At 46.6% G+C, this 20,566-nt stretch overlaps 1 protein-coding gene across 1 annotated transcript; it reads left to right on the forward strand.

Moving 5' to 3' along the window:
- Positions 1–235: 235 nt before the first annotated feature.
- LOC143289125 (uncharacterized) lies at positions 236–14,894 on the forward strand. The gene is made up of 6 exons (XM_076597994.1): positions 236–773; positions 7,108–7,908; positions 9,836–9,924; positions 11,515–11,705; positions 12,960–13,077; positions 14,492–14,894. Exons 1-6 carry the CDS (start codon positions 641–643, stop codon positions 14,618–14,620), a joined length of 1,461 nt encoding a protein of 486 aa, XP_076454109.1. The 5' UTR covers positions 236–640; the 3' UTR covers positions 14,621–14,894.
- The last annotated feature ends 5,672 nt before the right edge of the window (positions 14,895–20,566 follow it).

Below are 20,566 nucleotides of genomic sequence, written 5' to 3' on the forward strand. Positions count from 1 at the left end.
TTTCTCTCCTCCCTCCCCCCCCCCCCCCCCCGAAAGGAAATCTTCCCGAAACGCATTCATGAAAACGAAATGAGATTAGATTAAAAAAATAAATAAATAAATAAATTCAAAAAAACGCAAGAAGCAGCCAAATATTTCCACGTGAGATCCGCGCCTTAGTTTCAAACGAAAGTTCCAGTTCGTGTCACCACGATATGAAGCAGTCTCGTGCCGTTGCTCTGATAACAACCACTCACCTTCATTGTGTCGGATCGGGTAGCCAGAGACAGAGTGTATAAGGACGGGTAGAAAGGAAGACAGACACACAAAAGTCTAGTTGCCCTTGTTCAAAGTAAACAAGCAACGTCGCTCTGAACGACAGTCAAAGCTTTCCCAAAAACCGTTAGCTCTGATTTAACATTCGCTTTCTCCATGTGGTAACATCATTCAAAGTAACGCTCAAAACCGTTTAAAAAAAAAAAAAAAAATTAAAAAAATCAGTAACGTCGTTCTGACGTTGTGTTCAGTGACCACATCACGAAATCTTCATCATTGCCAAAACAAGCTGTTCGGTCCTTCTGGTTCGGTAAGCGGTTTTTAGATATCCGTTGTTCGGATAGTTTTTTTGTAAGAGCAGATCTAGTCGGAAAGAATTTTGGCTATGGCGAGTACGCGATCTGTGGCAGGGGTGTTGCTGATGGGGTTACTGTTGGTATGCCTCTTGTCTATGTCTGAGGGTCAAGCGAAGAGGAAAAAGATGGGGAAACCTCCCAAGAGACGAGTTGCTGCCATTGGTAAGTTCTGATTTCCTGTTTCTTCAGTATGTCTGCTTATCTGTATGTCCGTCTCTTGGTGTACCTCTCTGTCTGTCTGTCTGTCTGTCTGTCTGTCTGTCTCTCTCTCTCTCCCTCTCTCTCTTTGTCTCTGTGTCTCTGTCTCTGTCTCTGTCTCTGTCTCTCTCTCTCTCTCTCTCTCTCTCTCTCTGTCTTATCTGATTATCTCTTCTCTATTTCTTTCTCCTTTTTCTCTCTTTGCACTTTCTGTTTGTCTCTCTTTGTGTAATTAATTATCTCTTCTCTATTTCTTTCTCCTTTTTTTCCCATCTCTTTGTCAATTTGTCTCTCTTTATGTAACTGACTACCACACAAGAAATACTGTTTTGTTTCATTTGTTTTTGGCTTTGTTGTCTGTTGTTGTTTGAGGGGAGATCTGTTCGTTTTTAAAACGAATGATTTCCATGGGGACTCTGATCAATTTCCCCCAAGCCCTCTTTCTAGAATGATGCATACTCTCCGTGGAATATCAAAAGTTGGGCTTGATGAAAAGATTCCCTCGCAGCTCTAGTTAGATAAAGTCTGTTCAAAATTCTCATGGCTTTGTGGTCCAGCAAAGTGTATCCCCCCAAAGTTCTACGATCCGGCATTTCCTCCGTTCCAACATCTCTGTATTCCACAGAGCTCTGTAGTCTTCAGAACTGTGCTTTGCGGCTCTGTTACTACAGTGCCAGCCTTTCACTAACAGCTCTATTTTCTCATTTCTTCTTCTCCTTCCTCTTCTTCTTCTTCTTCTTCTTCTGCTTCTTCCTTTCGTTACACGACCAACATTGACTTGCCGATTACCCTGTCGCGGTTGATGCATGCTGGGTATATTCGTGTTTCCATGACCCACGGAGTACTTACATGGGTTACGGGATCATGCACTTGTGTATTAGATCTTTTGCATGCGTATACACACGAAGAGGGTTCAGGCACCAGCAGGTCTGCCCACATGTTGAACAGGAGACCCCCGAAAACGGAGTATGGCTGCGGGTTAAAAACGGCCAAACACGTAAAAAACCCACTTGTGTTGAGTTGAAGAAGAACTGGGGGATCGGAAAAATCTCCACCCTTTACCAACCAGGTGCGCCGAACCGCGGATCGAACGAGGAGAAGCACGGGCGAGAGTCCGATGCTCAAACCATTCGGCCACCGTACCCGTCACTTCCATAGTTGAATTATCATGTTTATGGCCACAGCCCCCCAAGAAAGTGTTGAAGAAAGGAGGTGCATGAGAAGACCTAGAAAGAGAAACACCCGAAGGTGCTAGGGAGGACCCAGAGAAGCACTGTCTCCACCCGCCCTTGGAACAATCCTGCACCACCCTTGGAGGCCTGCGCTGTGTTCACGATGGGTGCGGGCACGCACAGGACACTCCATTAAGAATTCAAGGGACATAACTGCTCCCGAAGAGACCACCTGTCATTTCCATAGTCGTATTATCATATTTATGGCCACAGTCCCCCAAGGAAGTGTTGGAGAAAGGAGGTGCATGAGAAGACCTAAAACTAGCCGATGGACTGACAACACAGCAGAGTGGACGGGAAATCCTTTTTGCGTTGAGCCAGGCTTCGATAGAGATGGGAGGGGGGGGGGGGGGCAATATCTACATTTTCCCCCAACGTTCTTTCCGTTCAGTTTCCTTCTGATGACGGAAAAAGTTGTCGACGGAGTCTCCCGTCGGTCCGACGGATGAGTAGGCAGGCAGGCTTATCTGTCAGTGTGTGTCCTCATATGGGAGACAAGGCCGATTATGGATGCGCAGCACTTCCCACAGGTGTTGCAAGGGAAAACGTCTCCAGAAGTTGCGCCCTGCTTCCTTCGCTCACGCTTTTCCTTAATGGCCAGCGTTCTCTTGTTTTCAAACGTCTTTATGCCACTAGAGCACAACATCCTCCAGCGAGAGCGGTCAAGGGCATCAGTTTCCCAGGAAGCGATATCTATGTCACAGGCTTTGAGATTTGTCTTCAAGGTGTCCTTGAAGCGCTTGCAGGGTCTTCCAAGTTCACGGTGGCCTTCCTCCAGCTGGCCAAACGGAAAAAGTTGTAAATTAGTTTGAATAACATTGTAATATATATACTCTACATTTCTTCCCCTCAGGAATAACGTAAAGGCGGCTGGTCAAAGAGTGGAGGGGAGGAAATGTAGAGAATGTGGAGTGATGACCCAGAGGTAACGCGTCCGCATAGGAAGCGAGAGAATCTGAGTGCGCCGATTCGAATCACGGCTCAGCCGCTGATATTTTCTCTCCCTCCACTAGACCTTGAGTGGTGGTCTGGACGCTAGTCATTCGGATGAGACGATAAACCGAGGTCCCGTGTGCAGCATGCACTTAGCGCACGTAAAAGAACCCACGGCAACAAAAGGGTTGTTCCTGGCAAATTTCTGTAGAAAAATCCACTTCGATAGGAAAAACAAATAAAACTGCACGCAGGAAAAAATACAAAATAATGGTGGCGCTGCAGTGTAGCGACGCGCTCTCCTTGGGGAGAGTAGCCCGAATTTCACACAGAGAAATCTGTTGTGATAAAAAGAAATACAAATACAAAATATTACTGTGTTATTAATGAATTCACAACTTTTTCCGTCTTGTAAGCGGAAAAGTACAGGGAAAGAAATGTGAATGTTGCCACTGGAGGAGTCCAGTAGTGAACAGAGTCTCCGTGTGGCGCCCCAAAGAATCTTTCATCGTGGAAGGAAGAGAAGAAGAAAAGGAAGAAGAAGGAAGAAGATGATGATGATCCACATTTACACAGCAATATCTAGCCATTGCTTACCCATGCGTTTTTATTCCTCATGTACACCCGAGTTTGTTTTTTCAACGGTTCTATTTTCCAACAGCTCTCTGTTTCGACACACACTCTGAACATAATATATTGCTACCTTGTGTTCTGTGTTGCCAAAGCTTTGTATTCTAGCAGATCTACAGTTTCAGCCTGCACCCCCCCCCCCCCCCCCCCCCCCCCCCCACACACACTACCTCATTTTTTCCTTAGCTTTGTATTCCCATTGGTCTCTTATCATAGCTATACGTGCTTACTCCTGTTATCACATATGCTAATTGGATGATAATAATAAAATGATAATAATATAATAATAATAATAATGATAATATTATTATTATTATTATCATTATTATTATCATTATAAATGATAACGACGACGATGATGATTACAATGGCAACTATCATCATGTTGTTGTTATGTATAATAGTATGACAATGATGACGATGATGACGATGATGATGATAAATCACCACCATCTTTTTTATCAACATCTGGTCAACAAGCAATTCAGGAGGAGACAATTCAGGAGGAGACATTTCGGGTCGTGTTCTGGTGGTCGCCATTATAGCATACCTAATTCTTTATCAAAGGTGTTCCGGCCCCCTCCCACCGCAGGCGACGATTGGTCGAGTATTGTGTCGCTGGTCCAAGGCGGTGATTAGGTTCCACGACACGTGATCGCCGCCCAGACTGTCAACAACAGATAAAAGAGGTCACAGGTTATCGGCAGCCGACAGGGCTAAAAAAAAATAATTAAAAAAAAAAATTTTTTAAAGCTGCCGACCCCAACAACCTACCATTGTCTGTTACACGTGATTAGAGATCTGCAGCTTGATCACAAGGACTTTGGCGCGTGTACTCAGGTGATATTTTCCGATATTGTATGGGGGTTGGAGGGTTTGGGTGGGGTGGGGTGGGGTGGAGGGAAGTAAATGAATGAAATTATGAAAGATTAAATGGGGGGGGGGGGGGGAGATACAGAGATAGACAGAGGTGGACTGACATACACACACACACACACACACACACACACACACACACACACACACACACACACACACACACACACACACACACACAAATTCTGGAAACAGAAAAAAACTGAACAGGTTAGACTTCTGCAACAAAATTAAAAGAAACGATTATCAAATTGAGAATGATCTAACTGATAAAATCGATCCTGCTCACAAACAAGCTCTCTGTCAACTCAAAATAAGCGCACATTATTTAAATATCGAACGAGGAAGATATGCAAATATTCCCAGAGAGAGAGGTTATGTGATATATGTGAAGTTGTTGAAGATGAATTGCATTTCTTAGATACGTGTATCTTATTACATAATTTGCGAAACCATCTAATTACAACTATACAGCAGTATGATCATCAGTCAAATGCGATCACTAGAAAATAACAAAACAATATCCTAAAACCAAGTGATTTATTCAACTGCGATGACTGTCAAAAAACAGACGCCAACTATGTATTTCATTGCATGCGTATTAGATGACCGTTTATTTCTTTGTTCCTTTTGTTCTTTGTTGTGTCTATTAATCCTTCGGGATTTTATGACAATAAATGAAGTCAAGTCAAGTCTCACACACACACACACACACACACACACACACACACACACACACGGGGGAGGAACAGGTGCAGAGGATGGAAACACGAGAGAGGGAGTCACGCAAGGTACAACATACCAGAACATTACATCCAAAGCGACCAAGGCTGAGCGAAGCTCAACCACTGCTGAAAAGCAAACAAGACACTCAGCCTGCTCTGACAAAATCTGAAGATTACCTTCGCCATGAGATCAATACAAGGAGCGCGCATACAAAGCTATATATAGTCAATCCAGTCACATCATACACAGCCACAGTTCCGGATCTGTGGCGGAAATTTTGCGGGAAAATCCGCTTTGATAGCCAAACACATACACACATGCAGACAGAAAAGAGAAGAAGAAATATTGATGTTGCTGAACTGTTGTGATTCTCGAATTTCACACATAGAAATCTATTGTGACGAAAAGCAATTAACACAGTACAAATCAATGCAGTGCAATGCAGTACAATACAGTGCAATACACAATGCAATACGATGCAGCACAATGCAATATATACAATGCGATGCAACACAATACAGTAGAGTACAGTACAATGCAATGCAATGCAATGCAATGCAATGCTATACCATAAAATAATACAATAATATCCACAATACAGCAAAGTACGATATATACAATGCAATGCAATGCAATACAGTGTAATACAATATAATACAATACAGTACAATGTAGCGTAATACAACACAATGAAATATATGCAATGCAATACAATGCAATACAATACTCACTCACTCACTCACTCATTCACTCGACCGCTGGGGTCGTTGGGGGGACATGAGGAAGATGTCATAGCTCGCCACGCCGTTCTGTTGGCAGCTGTCGTGAGGAGATCTGGCATCGTCATTTTGGTCCATTCCTTTACGTTGTCGGACCAGCTCTTTCTCTGCCGCCCCCGTCTGCGCCCTCCCTCTACAGTCCCTTGCAGGATGGTTTTGGAGAGGGTGTTATGTCGTATGACGTGACCAGACCATGCCATCTTCCGTCGTTTGACAGTCGCCAGCAGTGGTTCTTGGGGCCCAACAAGGTTGCTGACCAGGTTCCGCACATAGTCATTGGTCTTGTGCTCCTTGTAGGAGATGATACAATACTATACAATACAATACCCATCATTCATATCGCATCAATATCATCTGCGGCAAAGTCCAGCCCCGCGCAGTCAGATTTGTTGTTTCGAGCCATAATAATGTTTGATTGACTTGACCTGTATTAATGGTATCAATGGTATAATGTAAAATAATAATAATAATAATAATAATAATAATGATAAAGTCATTGCAAATGGGTAAACGACTTTGGAGTTTTTTAGAATGTTCCGGTCGTTTTATCCAGATGGCAATCGCTGGGGTTTTTTGTCTGTTTTATGTGTTGTCGTTGTTGTTTTTTGTTTTATTTTTTCAAAGATCAGGGTATCAAGGGTAGACTGGGGTGGGGATGGCATAAAGAGTGTTCAGATATCAGCAACCAGTTTTTTTCAAACCAATCTCTTTCCTTCCCTCTTCATTCCCCATCTGAGCTCTTGTCTCTCTCTTCATGCGCCACCACCCGCCACGTGCGCCCCACCCATCCCTGCGCGCGCACACACACACACACACACACACACACACACACATTCTCTCTGCCCCTTCGTCTTTTTTTTCACCCTCCTTTCTTTTCCCAGCTCCCATATCACGCGTATTGATCATTGCTTCTTCTTTTCTTCACTTCAGTCTCTCCCCACCCCCACCCCCACCCCTCCTGCAAACCCCTGGTTTCAGTTTTCTTTCAAGTCGGTTTAGGCCCTACAAATAGACTGCAGATGCTTAATCTTCCCCCCTCTGGCTATTCTTCTAGACTGTTGAGGTCTTACAAGCAGACCGCGCGTGTTTTGGTTGATTCATTGTAAAATGTTCTGGTTGCAGTCAAGGACCTGGAGAAGAACGTGACGACCCTGTGGGGCAAAGTGGAGATGCTCAGCCAGCCAGTGCACGTCCACGTCCACGGGGACAGCCACCTGATAGACCCTCACGACCACCACCACCACCAAGACCACGACGACGACGACGACGATGACCATCACCACCATCATGACTACCACGTTCACCACCACCATGACCATCCCTGCGATCCTGAAGAGGAAGAAGAGGATAAGGACGACGACGATGAGGAGGAAAGCGCCTCGGAAGAGGACGACTCCTCGGAAGAGGTCATCGTCAAGCCTCCCATGATAGGGAAAGCGGCAGCCGTTATTCAGCCCCAGAACGACAAAGCCGCTCCCAGACGGAAACACGGCCACCACAAAAAACACCGCGGTAAACACCACGACAAAGACTTCGATCCTGACATCGACGACGACGACGACCGCCACAGACACGGGCCTCCTCACCACAGTCCCGACCACAAGCACCACAAGCACCAGGACCCCAACATGAGCCACAAACACGACCCCAAGATGGGCCACAAGCACGGACATCACGACCACGAGAAGGGGCACTGTCCTCACTGTCAGCACCGCCGAAAAGACCCCAAACACCACCCTGGTCACGACAAACACGGGCGCCATTATGCCCACCACCACGATGACCTTGACGACGAGTACCATCATCATCACGAGGGCGTGCATGACGGAGGCCACGGGACGCACGTGCACATTCACCTTCACGCCGGTGACATGGGAGAACGAATGAAGCGCCCTCAGGACTTGCCCCCGGCGCTACCTAAAGGTGATTCTTTTATCTTTTCAACTTTGTTGCTCGTAGCCAAGTTGACAACATGGGGCCATATCAGGGCTAGGTAAAAAAAAAAAATAATAATAATAAAATAAAAGCAACTGAAAATGTCGATCCTGTAAAGTATGGGATTTTTTTTTTTTTTTTTTTTTTTAAGGGAGGAAAAAAAACGCTTGGAAAAGAAAATCAGGCGTACATGCATGCATATAAATCTAGAACATAGGCCACCTCTGACTTTGAAAAGTGAACAGACGTTAGTTAAAAGACTTTAATTAGACTAAAGAACGAACGAACGGTGACCATACCATTAATCTTTCACCAGAGGATAATGAATGAAAAAGAAAAAAAAAACTTTCCTGAATATGAACAAAACAAAACACGCAAAATTAAATCTAATAACACGCATACAAAAACCAAAAATAGCAAACGGACACCTCACTCGTCTTTGGCGAGAGAAAAAATAGTATGAATGCCCAATTATCAAGTCCACATATAAAAATACTACATATTCAAGGCTTCCTGGGAAAATATATAGATGAATAGACCGAAAAGGCAGAAAATAAAAACAGAAGAGACGTCGGAATGAAAAGGAAAAAAGAAAAGAAATAAAACAAAAAACGAAAGAAAATGGGAAGTTTTGGCACAGAATTTCAAGGGGGTGGGGATATACTGAGAGAGAATCGGGAATCCCCACGGAGGATAAAGGTGGTTCGATGTGGCATTCAGTGCATAGAAATGTCAAGAATACAAACAAGTATACCTACATACATCAAAAAGGATATGCAGGATGTGGTAAGGTTCGATATTACAAAATTCGACATGACATAATTATTTTGCTACGAAAAAAAAAAAATGGGGGTGCTGGGTGGGGTGGGGAACTGCCTGTGTCAAATGGTTTGTTTTGGTCTTCGCTTTGTTTACTTGCGCGCGCCCGCGCGCGCGTTTGTGCGCGCGCTTCAGTACTCGTATGTAGGCATAAAACGGTCAAGTAAAAGCCCGCTCGCGTACATACGAGTAATCGTGGGAGTTGCAGCCCACAAACGCAGAATAAGAAGAAGAATTATGTAGGTATGTGAGTTTGTGGCAGAATGGTCGTTTACCAATATGTGCTTGGTCACTTTCCTTTTGTTCATTTTATTGACATACGGTTTGAAGGTCTCAGAGCCTGTTTGTGCCACAAGGGGCTGTTGACTCATATCCAGTATGTCCCCAGAGCCAATTGCATTGCTCGGACGGAAGAGCCTAGTATGGTCGTAACCCGCTACTAACTGTGTGTAGTATGGAACTGACCAATGGCGTAGTTCGGTCAACGTAGGCATCTAGTCACGTGTAACTGTCAAAACGTTAGAACCAAGCAATGCAACTGGCACCTGCAGGGCTCGGAACACGGAAGTCGGGGCCCAGTCCTCTCCTTCCGTAGTTTTAACCTTTCCAAAACCAAAGTCGGGTACCTACCCATTCACACTTGGGTGGATGGAGTGAGGACATTCAAGAGTGAGGCATCCTTCCCAAGGACACACCACCACACCGAAACGGGGCTTCGAACCCTGATCACTGGTGAACACACTGGATCAGAAGTCCCAACGCCTTAATTTTAATGAACCGAGTCTGCCTCGGCGCTTCCCTTTGGTCACTTTTCTTTCGTTTGTTTTATTGACATGCATCTTTTCAACACCAAACAAAAGCTTTTGTTCATTTTAATGACATGTATCTTTTCAACACTAAACAAAAGCTTTTGTTCATTTTAATGACATGTATCTTTCAACACCAAACAAAAGCTTTTGTTCATTTTAATGACATGTATCTTTTCAACACTAAACAAAAGCTTTTGTTCATTTTAATGACATGTATCTTTCAACACTAAACAAAAGCTTTTGTTCATTTTAATAACATGGATCTCTCAACACTAAACTTCTTTCAGAGTACCGCTATGCTGTGTGCGAAGTTGTGGGGAACCCTGACGTCCCTGGCGCCCACAAAATCTCGGGATCCATCATGATGAGACAAATGGTGAGTGCCTGGTTTCGTGTTTTATCACACCGCGTGCTTCGTGTCCATATGTCGATATTTTCTGATGCTTGGTGCGGTGTGTGTGCGCGTGTGTGCGTGCGTATGCGTGTGTGTATGTGTGTGTGTGTGCGTGTGTGTGTGTGTGCACGCATTTGAAAAGTATTTTGTTGTTTGTGTGTGTGTGTGTGTGTGTGTGTGGTGTGTGTGTGTGTGTGTGTGTGTGTGTGTGTGTACACACGCATTTGATAAGTATTTTATCGTTTCTGTATGTGTGTGTGTGTGTGGAAGGGGGCGGGGTGGCGCGGGGGGCGGGGATGGTAACTCAGTGAGTGGCGCAGTGATAACACAACCGAAGTGTGGAAATTGTCAGGTACCCAGTATCAATCGAGTTCATTTCTATATCTTATCCGGGCTGTTCAGCTTCATCGGCCCTCGCCTTCCTTCACCCAGCCTTCAACTCTTACCCTCATCCACCCATCCATCCATCCATTCTTCCTTCTTTCCTTCCTTCCATTCTTCCTTCCTTCTCTCCTTCCTTCCTTCCATTCTTCCTTCCTTCCTTCCATTCTTCCTTCCTTCCTTCCTTCCTTCCATTCTTCCTTCATTCCTTCATTCCTTCCATTCTTCCTTCCTTCCTGCCATTCTTCCTTCCTTCCTTTCTTCCTTCCTTCCATCCATTCTCCTTCCTTCCTTCCTTCCTTCCTTCCTTCCTTCCTTCCTGCCATTCTTCCTTCCTTCCTTCCTTCCATCCATTCTCCTTCCTTCCATTCTTCCTTCCTTCCTTCCATTCTTCCTTCCTTCCTTCCATTCTTCCTTCCTTCATTCCTTCCTCCCATTCTCCCTTCCTTCCTTCCATCCTTTCTTGATTTCGATTGGGGGTTGGTTGGTTCGTTATTGTTGCTACCCCTCTCTTCCCCTTCTCCTTCTCCGCTCCTCTTCCACCCATCCATCCATCCACCCATTCATCCTTCCTTCCTTCCTTAATTGTTGTTGTTTCTCTCTCTTCCCTTCTTACTCTCCTTGACTCTTCCATCCATCCACCGATCCACCCACCCATCCATCCATCCATCTATCCATCCATCTTTTCCTCCCTTCCTGCCTTCCATCCTTCCTTCCTTCCTTCCTTCTTGTTACCCACCCCCGTCCCGTCTTCTTTTTCACTTCTCGTCCATCCACCCATCCACCCATCCATCCATTCATCCTCTCTTCACCTTTCCATTAACCAAATGTCTCTTTCTCCTCCACCCACCCCACCCCCTCTTCTCCTTCTCTTTCACTTCTCATCCATCCACTCATCCACCCATCCACTCGTCCATCCATCCATCCATCCATCCTCCCTTCACCTTTCCATTCATTAAACGTCTGTCTTTCTCCTCCCCCACCCCCTCCCACCCTCCACCCCCACCCCCTCTTCTCCTTCTCTTTCACTTTTCTTCCATCCATCCATCCTCTCTTCACCTTTGCAATTGATCAAACATCTCTTTCCACCACCACCCCCTCCCCCTTCCCACACCCTTCCCCCACATCCCTCCCCATTTTCTTTTCTTTTCTTTTCTTTTTTTTTCTTTTTCTTCTTTTCTTTATCTGCAGCCTGAAGAACCTCTAGAGGTCAAGGCCAGCCTGCGTGGCTTCCCGATCGACGAGAAACTGGACGAGGACGTCCGTTACCTGCGCGGCATGCACGGCCACGAGTTTGGGGACGTCAGCCAGAACTGCAAGCGGCAAGGAGGTCACTACAATCCGCACGGCGTCAACCACGGGGCTCCTGATGCTCAGACCAGGTCCGTGTCCGCTTGTGTGCTTACCTGCTTGCTTGCGTGTGTTCGTGTGTGTGTGTGTGTGTGTGTGTGTGTGTGTGTGTGTGTGTGTGTGTGTGCGTGCGTGCGTACGGTCTGTGTGGCTTGGCTGGTTATGGCTATGTTAGTGGGTGGCGTTCGTGTGGTGGGTGTGTTTGTCTCCCTCTGTCTGTGTCTGTCTGTCTGTCTGTCTGTCTGTCTCTCTCTCTCTCTCTCTCTCTCTCTCTCTCTCGATCTCTGTCTCTGTCTCTCTCTCTCTCTCTCTCTCTCTCTCTCTCTCTCTGTTTTTATGTCTTTGGCGTCTGGGTGGTGGGTGTGTTTGTGTGTGTCTCTCTGTGTCTCTCTGTCTCTCGATCTCTGTCTCTGTATCTCCATCTCTGTTTCTATGTCTCTCTCTCTCTCTCTCTCTCTCTCTCTCTCTCTCTCTCTCTCTCTCTCTCTATCTGTGTGTGTGTGTGTGTGTGTGTGTGTGTGTTGTCTTTATGTCTTTGGCGTTTGGGTGGTGGGTGTGTTTGTCTCTCTGTCTCTAAGTCTCTGTCTCTCTCTGTCTCTCGATCTCTGTCTGTCTGTCTGTCTGTCTGTCTGTCTGTCTGTCTGTCTCTCTCTCTCTCTCTCTCTGTTGTCCAAATGTCTTTGGCGTTCGGGTGGTGCGTCTCTCTCTCTCTCTCTCTCTCTCTCTCTCTCTCTCTCTCTCTCGATAGGTTTGTCGTTTGTTTGTTTGTTCGTTTGGTTGGTTGGTTGGTTGGTTGTCTTTTTGTGATTTTGTTTATCAATTCGTTTGTTGCGATCTTTCAACATATTTGTTCATTTTTTTCCCCATTCGGGGTCTGGAAGAGAAAAACTGTTTGCTTAGTCTATTACCCTCTGAAATAAAATTCATTCAGTCATTCATCTCTCTCTCTCTCTCTCTCTCTCTCTCTCTCTCTCTCTCTCTCTCTCTCTCTCTCTCTCTCTCTCTTTCTCTCTCTCTCTCTCTCTCTCTCTCTCTCTCTCTTCTCTCTCTCTCTCATCCACCCTTCATGTATACGCGCTTGTGTGTGTATGTGTCTTTGTGTGTGTGTGTGTGCGTGCGTGTGTGCGTGTGCATGTGCATGTGTGTGTGCGCATGCGTGTGCGTGCATTCGTGCGTGTGTGTATGCGCATGCGTGTGCGTGCATTCGTGAGTGTGTGTATGTATGTGTGTGTGTTCGTGTGTGTGTGTGTGTGTGTGTGTGTGTGTGTGTGTTTCTCCCACTCCAGACATCCCGGTGACTTCGGCAACATGGTGCTGGAGAAGGACGGCAGTGTGGACATATCGTTCAACGATACACGAGCATCCCTATTCGGCCGTTACTCCCTGCTGGGGCGTGGCATTGTGGTAAGACACCCTCAACACACACCGCCCTGCACACACACACACACACATACCCCCTTCCCCTCCACCCACCAACTCCCCGTCCCCGACCCCGCTCCACACACACACACACACACACACACACACACACACACACACACACACACACACACACACACACACACACACACACACGTCCAATGCTTAACAAAATCAACAAACCCCCGAAAACGGAGTATGGCTGCCTACATGGCGGGGTAAAACCGGTCATACACGTAAAAGCCCACTCGTGTACATACGAGTGAACGAACGTGGGAGTTACAGCCCACGAACGTAGAAGAAGAAGAAAAATATCAGAAGTATAACAAGGTCAACTATTTCTGTCACAGTGGTATCGCAAGCCGAACCATATGGTTTTCATTATCCCACTGTTTCTTCGTCTCTGCATTTTACTAACACCATGCTAGTGCCTGTATGCTGTGTGTGTGTGTGTGTGTGTGTGTGTGTGTGTGTGTGTGTGTGTGTGAGGTGGTTTTGTTTTGATTTGTGTATATTTTTTTCCTCTGTTATGTATCTCTACTAACACCATGCTTTCATTTTATTAGATATTGTGTAGTGTAGACCCTATTCAGGGCGGGGACTGGATGTAAAAAAAAGCACACCAGTGCTTATCTATTATCCTCGAAATAAAGAACTTGTCTTGTCTTGTCTTGTCTTGTCTTGTCTTGTCTTGTCTTGTCTTGTCTCTGCCCTCTCTGCCCTCCTCTCTTCTCTGCTTCTGCCTTCGTCTTTTTCCTCTGCTTCTTCTTCCAGCTTCGTGTTTGCTTCTTTCTTTTCCTTCAGTCCTTTCTTTCTTTCATTTTCTTTCTTTCGGTCCTCCGTTCTTCTCTTTTCCTAAATCCTTGTGTGTGTGTGTGTGTGTGTGTGTGTGTGTGTGTGTGTGCGCTCTTCCCTGTACAGTTACCACACATAGAGAAGTGACGAAGGAAGTTCAGTTACCATGACCATTACCAACACGACTAATACTACGTCACTATTGCTTCTAGTATGACGTAATTGCGCTTTGGGTTTTGTTGTTATTGTTGTTCTTTTGTTTGTTTGTTTGTTCGTTTTCTTCTGCACCTGCTGTCTTAACCATCACAGTGGTTGTTATTTCATCTTCTTTCTCATTATGTCCTTTATCGTCGTAGTCGTCGTTATCGTCGTCATTTACTTGATCAACATCATCATCGTCATCGTCGTCGTCGTCGTCCGCGTTGTCGTCTTCGTCGTCATCGTCATTACCATCACTATCATCATCATCATCACCATAATCACCATAATCGTCATCGTCACCCACCATAATCGTCATCATCACCATCATCATCATCACCATCCCTATCATCATCATCACCATCATCATCATTATCATCATCGTCATCGTTATCTGTGTGGTCAGATTCACGCCGGTGCCGACGACCTGGGGCTGAAGGAGGACCCCGGCAGCAAGAAATCCGGCAACGCCGGGCCCAGGGCGGCCTGCTGCTCTGTCGTCATCTGCCCGGAGCAACCGGGAGTCTGGCCCTAACTTTACCTTGTGCCAACCCCCCCCTCTCCCCCACTCCTCTTTCAACCCCTCCCCCCCCACCCATCCACTCCTGTCCATAGGTCTGGCCCTAACTACACCTTGTGCCACCCCCGCTCCCCTTTTTAACCCCCCCCCTCCCCCACCCCTCCCCATAGGTCTGGCCCTAACTGCACCTTGTGCCATCACCCACTCCCCTTTCAACCCCCTCCCCCCCCTTCCTCACTCCCCTGCCCATAGGTCTGGCCCTGACTGCGCCTTGTGCCATCACCCACTCCCCTTTCAACCCCCCCCCCCCCCCCACACACACACACACACACACCTCACATCTCTGCCCATGGGTCTGGCCCTGACTGCACCTTGTGCCACCTCCGCTCCCCTTTCACCCACCCCCTCCCCCCCCCCTCCCCATAGGTCTGGCCCTAACTGCACTTTGTGCCATCACCCACTCCCCTTTCAACCCCCACCCCACCCCACCCCACCCCCTTCCTCACATCTCTGCCCATAGATCTAGCCCTAACTGCGCCTTGTGCCATCACCCACTCCCCTTTCAACCTCCTCCCCCACCCCCCACCCCCCCTCACATCCCTGCCCGTGGGTCTGGCCCTAACTGCACCTTGTGCCATCACCCACTCCCCCTCCCCACTCCCCTTTCAACACCCCCTCGCCTCCCCCCCCCACCCCTTCCCACCCCCACCCCCACCCCCACACCACCCTGTCCATAGGTCTGGCCCTAATTACACCTTGTGCCACCCCCACCCCCACCCCCGTCCCCCCACTCCTCTTTCAACCCCTCCCCCCCCACCCATCCACCCCTCCCCATAGGTCTGGCCCTAACTGCACTTTGTGCCATCACCCACTCCCCTTTCAACCCCCACCCCACCCCATCCCCCCTCACATCCCTGCCCGTGGGTCTGGCCCTAACTGCACCTTGTGCCATCACCCACTCCCCCTCCCCACTCCCCTTTCAACACCCCCTCGCCTCCCCCCCCCCCACCCCTCCTCCACCCCCACCCCCACCCCCACACCACCCTGCCCATAGGTCTGGCCCTAACTTCACCTTGCGCACTCCCACCCCCCACCCCCACTCCTATTTCAACCCCCCCCCCACCCCCACCCCTGCCCATAGGTCTGGCCCAAACTGCACCTTGTGCCATCACCTACTCCCCTTTCAAACCCCCACTCCACCCACCCTCCTCACATCCCTTCCCGTGGGTCTGGCCCTAACTGTCGTGTTTTAACCCATTAGGATTGCAAATGCTTTGGCTTCTGTCTGGTCTTATAAATTATTCCTTTTTTTTTTCTCTCCGAAACCAGAATAAAATCATGCAACATTGTTATGCTTTGATATCCTTCGACATTGACTATCTTTGGTAGAATGCAATTCATTGAACAGATTTAGAAATCGTATGGACCAAAGCACTCAGCCAATCACAAAAGGAAGAGGCATTTTCTGCATTGGTGTTATTGTTTGTTGTTGGGTTTTTTTGTGTGTGGTTTTTTTTGTGTGTGTTTTTTTGTTTTGTTTTTTTTTTTTTTTGTTTTTTTTTGGGGGGGTGTGGGGGGGCATAAATTGATGGTGCATGGTGACGGCTTTCATTGTATGTTTGTTACTGTGAACATGTATGTGTTGTTGCTTAATCCGATAGTCACGTGTAATCCGATTGCTCTATCATTTTGCACACAAAGAAAATATGAAATAAACTAATATTGTCAGAAAATTTCGATCAATGTGGATGTGTGCGCGTGAGAGGGTTGTGCTGGAGAGAGCCGAGAGGGAGAGAGAGAGTGTGTGTGTGTTTGTGTGCGTGTATGCGTGTGTGTGCGCGTGTGTGTGAGATAGAGAGAGATTTCATATGGAATATACCATGATCAAGGACATTTGAGTGATTTGAATGCACTGGACCACTGAAATATCAAGAGCATAACAACGAAGGCATGCGAAGCTGTTGGCCGCAAGATACACATCATTATCTTTCTTGTATCTGTGAGTTGAGTTTCCAAAGTTGACGCGTGTCAATGAGTTGTTTTTTTCACGTACATGATCATTTCTAACCGCTGTTGAGACAGCCATACTTCGTTTTCGGGAGTGTGCTTGCTGAGTTTATTCGTGTTTCTATTATCCACTGGCCTTGATCACATGGATATATTACATGCGTATTTGATCTGCATGAACATATTACATTAACTCACGGGGTGAAGGCACCAGTAGGTCTGCACATACCTCCACCCTCAATCCACCAGACGCATCTTCCGGGATTTGAACCTACGACCCCAAGATTGGTTTAAGGCTTTAACAGCCGCTACGCCCGTCGAAGAAGTGCATCCGTCGGTTTTGGAGCGACCTTTTCAGTTTCCCATGGGCACACTGACAACTGCGGCGTATGTGTCACGCTTGTTGGTCCTCGACAATAATTCAACATTGTCTCGCAACTGCCAAGCCTGCAAATGTTTAAACGTGAAAGATTGATTTTTTTTTTTTTTTTTCCCCATTTACTTTCTTTTATTGATTGTTCAAATCCAGTCCAATCTCAACGGCCATTATAAAAACTGCACAACTTGATTAACGTTGAAATCTTTCGAAGAGAACACATCCAATCCATTCATCCCCCAGATTACAGACGAGTCGTTCGACCCGCAAATAAGAATTTTTCGTGAAATTTACCGTTATTTCTGTTGATAAGGGTAAATGATAAAGAATATGGCTATGAAACAACCGATTGTTGACTGCCAATGTCCTGGCCAGCGTTCACAGTTTCACCACATCTCTGGATAGCTTTCTGGGACACACACACACACACACACACACACACACACACACACACACACACAAACGCGCGCGCGCACACACACACACGCACACACGCACATACACACACTCTTCCTCCCCCCCCCCCCCCTTCCCTCCCTCCCTCTCTCTCACTCTGTGAATAGCTTTCTGGGACACGCACGCACACACACACACACACACACACACACACACACACACACACACACTTGTCTCTCCCTGATGCCCAGCATCCAAAATGGAACGCTCAGGAGGGCTGTCGGTGTGACAAAGAAACGGAGAGAAAGTGTGTCCGAATGGCGGATTTGTTCAGGGACAGATCCGACTCTGTGACAGTTTCAGTTTCAGTTTCTTAATGACGTGTCACTGCGATCGTACAAATCCATATACGCTACACCACAACTGTTTGGCGGATGCCTTAAAAGCAGCATTACCCAACGCCGCGGCACTTAGTCAGGCCTTGAGTGCATGCACATTATATTTGTGTACCTATCAGAGTGGGTTTCTTCAGCACTGAGAATTTTGCCAGAGAACAACACATGTTGCCATGGGTTCTTTTTCAGTGCGCCACGTGCGTGCTGCACACGGGACCTAGAAAAAGCATCATGCTGTTTTGATCAAGCACTGTTGTAGGCCCTGTATTTCTCCTTAATACACCCGTTGGAAAGTTTGGATGCATTCGCACCATACATCCTTCTTGCCTTACCTTCCATCCAGCTACAAATCCTTGAACTTGAAAAGAAATTTAATTGGGTTTTATTGCATTCAAACTGTAAGTGCACGCTGCATATGGTTCATTGCGAGACATCTTCACCACATCTTGAAATCGCAGGAAAACTGTCGCCGTTCGTATTCTTAATTTCAAAGGTTAATGGTCCCATACAGTAAAGAGTGGTAACTGTCTCCATTCACAAGGCACACAACTTCAAGTCAGTGCTGCTTACGCAACCAGCTAGCACACAGTAAATAAAAGGTACCTTGGCACAAACCAAGACACTTCCCGTCAAAAAAGAGAGCGCCTGTCCTAATACCGATCATCAGCAAAGACAAAAGAAATGTGAAAACTGCACAAAGAAGTTTATTCAAGACATAGCCTCTTTAATCCTGAACAAGCCACACAGAACACACGGTCAATACCGGCACAACAAACACATGACTCGGTGGTTTTTCAACTGGAAATTAACAATGAGGCCCGAGATGAAATTATGAACACATTGTAAAGACTGGTCTCATACCTTTCTAAAGTCACCGGGACAACACTGTCATAGGAACTGAAGACTTCTCCGTCAGGCGCTTCCCTGAGAAAGTCAGGTACCACTGAGTGAGTAAAAATCGGAGTAAAGTGCCTTTCCCAAGGACACTGCGCTATGCCGAAATCAGGGCTTCGAACCCTGATCACTGACGACGACTGGTCATTCTCTAACCGATTTTCAGTGTCACGGCGCTTAATCTTATCGATAACCATGGAACTTCAAATCATATGTTTCTTCTGCTCTTGTGTGTACGTGTCATGTCTGATAGACGTGTCTGACTATGACCATCAGAACAGGCATTTGCTGTCCTGACTGTGTGGGCTAGAATTTGATTATAGTGGTGTCCGTGTCCGAGTTACATTCCCACTCTCTAGGCCTCAGGGAAGTCGGCGATGGGAAGGTCACTAACCCCAAAGGCTGGAGCACTGAGAGCCAGCCGCCGTGGCGAAGTGGTTAGCGTCGAATCCAAGGTGAGATGTCAGTGTACGCCGATTCTTTCTCCATCTGTCTTTCTCTGAATTAATCTCTTCAGTTACTTCTCCTTTTGTTCCATGTCTTTGATATGTTTATTTCAGTATTTGTCAGTTTCTCCCTGTCTCTGCAGGCTCACTGTCTGTCTCATTCTTCTCTGTATCTACTGTTTGTTTGCTGTTGTCTTTCTCCGTTTCACTTATTTTATTAATAAGTCCCCTTTCTCTGTTTAAGTTGTCTTCCCTATGGGGTCGTCTCGTTTTCTCGTGCAGCTTCAGTTGTCCGCTGTCGTCACAGGCCCCAGGATCTGAACATGTGTCTCTCTCTCCGCTTCCACATCAGCACCCTCTACAGTCTGTGTCTCTTGATGCCTGTCTTAACCCGCTTGTCTTTGGTGTACTCTTTGTTTCACGTACGTTTGCCTGTCTCTGTCTGCCATTGTCGCCGCCAGTGTGTCACTCCCTGTCCGTCTCCACGGCATACTACTGAGTTCGACCGCCGTATCTGTCTCCTGACGTTCACTTTGTCCGAACTGGATCCCTTGTCTGAGTCCCCGGTCGGTCTTTCAGGGCCCGGTCTTACCCTCTGTCAGTCTCAGTGTGTATACAACTCGTCTCCGTTTCCCGCATCCCTCTTCTGTCTCGGAGACGTCTGTCTCTGCCGTCTCTCCTTTCCCCCCACTGCAGTGTCACGTCACTGTCCCCGTCCATGCCTTCCATGTTTTTTCCATCCCAGTCTTTGTCTCGATCCCCGTGGTCTATATATAGTGTCTTCCCGGCGCCTCAGTCTTTTTCTTCCTCAGTTTATTCACCTGTATTTTTCTACTGAGTGGCAGTACGCATAAGACCTTTTTTTTTCTTTTTTTTTTAAACTATCTTTCACATTTGGGGGCGTCCAGGATAAGAACTAATAACTTTCTTACTGCCAGCTCGACGCCGAACCAACTGCGCCACGCAGACACCTGAACGATGCAACGAAAAAAAAAATTATGTCTTCAGCCAAGTCGGTCAGTTCATGAACTGTGCTCAACACTAGCATTCACTGTAAAATTGCATTCCGCACTGAAACTGTGACCATGCCTTTTCTCAAAACAAAGAAAAGGACAAAGACAATGAAGAAGGATGGTGAAAACGAGAAAGAAGAGAGAGAGGATTCGAGAATCAAACCAAAAGAAGAGGAAGCCGAGATGAAAATGACGATGACTGAAGGAGGAAGAAAAGAATGATTGGGAGACAGATCTCGAGAGGGGAAAGTGGGTCCGATGAAGAAAGGGAACGAAAAAGAAATAGAAAAGAAATTTAAACAGGTCAAGAATAAAAGAAAAGAAATTGAAATGAGAGAAAGAAAACGAAATGCGTGGCCATTTGTTCAGGTCATTCTGTTCCAAAGTTCATGATCACCGACGGTAGCCTTGGAAGGGAGATAAAGACCGCATGA

The sequence above is a fragment of the Babylonia areolata genome, chromosome 13 (assembly GCF_041734735.1).
Source record: "Babylonia areolata isolate BAREFJ2019XMU chromosome 13, ASM4173473v1, whole genome shotgun sequence".
NCBI classification, from domain to species: domain Eukaryota; kingdom Metazoa; phylum Mollusca; class Gastropoda; order Neogastropoda; family Buccinidae; genus Babylonia; species Babylonia areolata.

Coding starts and splice junctions, on each gene's coding strand:
- LOC143289125 (XM_076597994.1), top strand. CDS start 641: ATGGCGAGTACGCGATCTGTGGCAGGGGTGTTGCTGATGGGGTTACTG. Junction 774..7,107: donor GAGACGAGTTGCTGCCATTG/GTAAGTTCTGAT, acceptor TTCTGGTTGCAG/TCAAGGACCTGGAGAAGAAC. Junction 11,706..12,959: donor GCTCCTGATGCTCAGACCAG/GTCCGTGTCCGC, acceptor CTCCCACTCCAG/ACATCCCGGTGACTTCGGCA.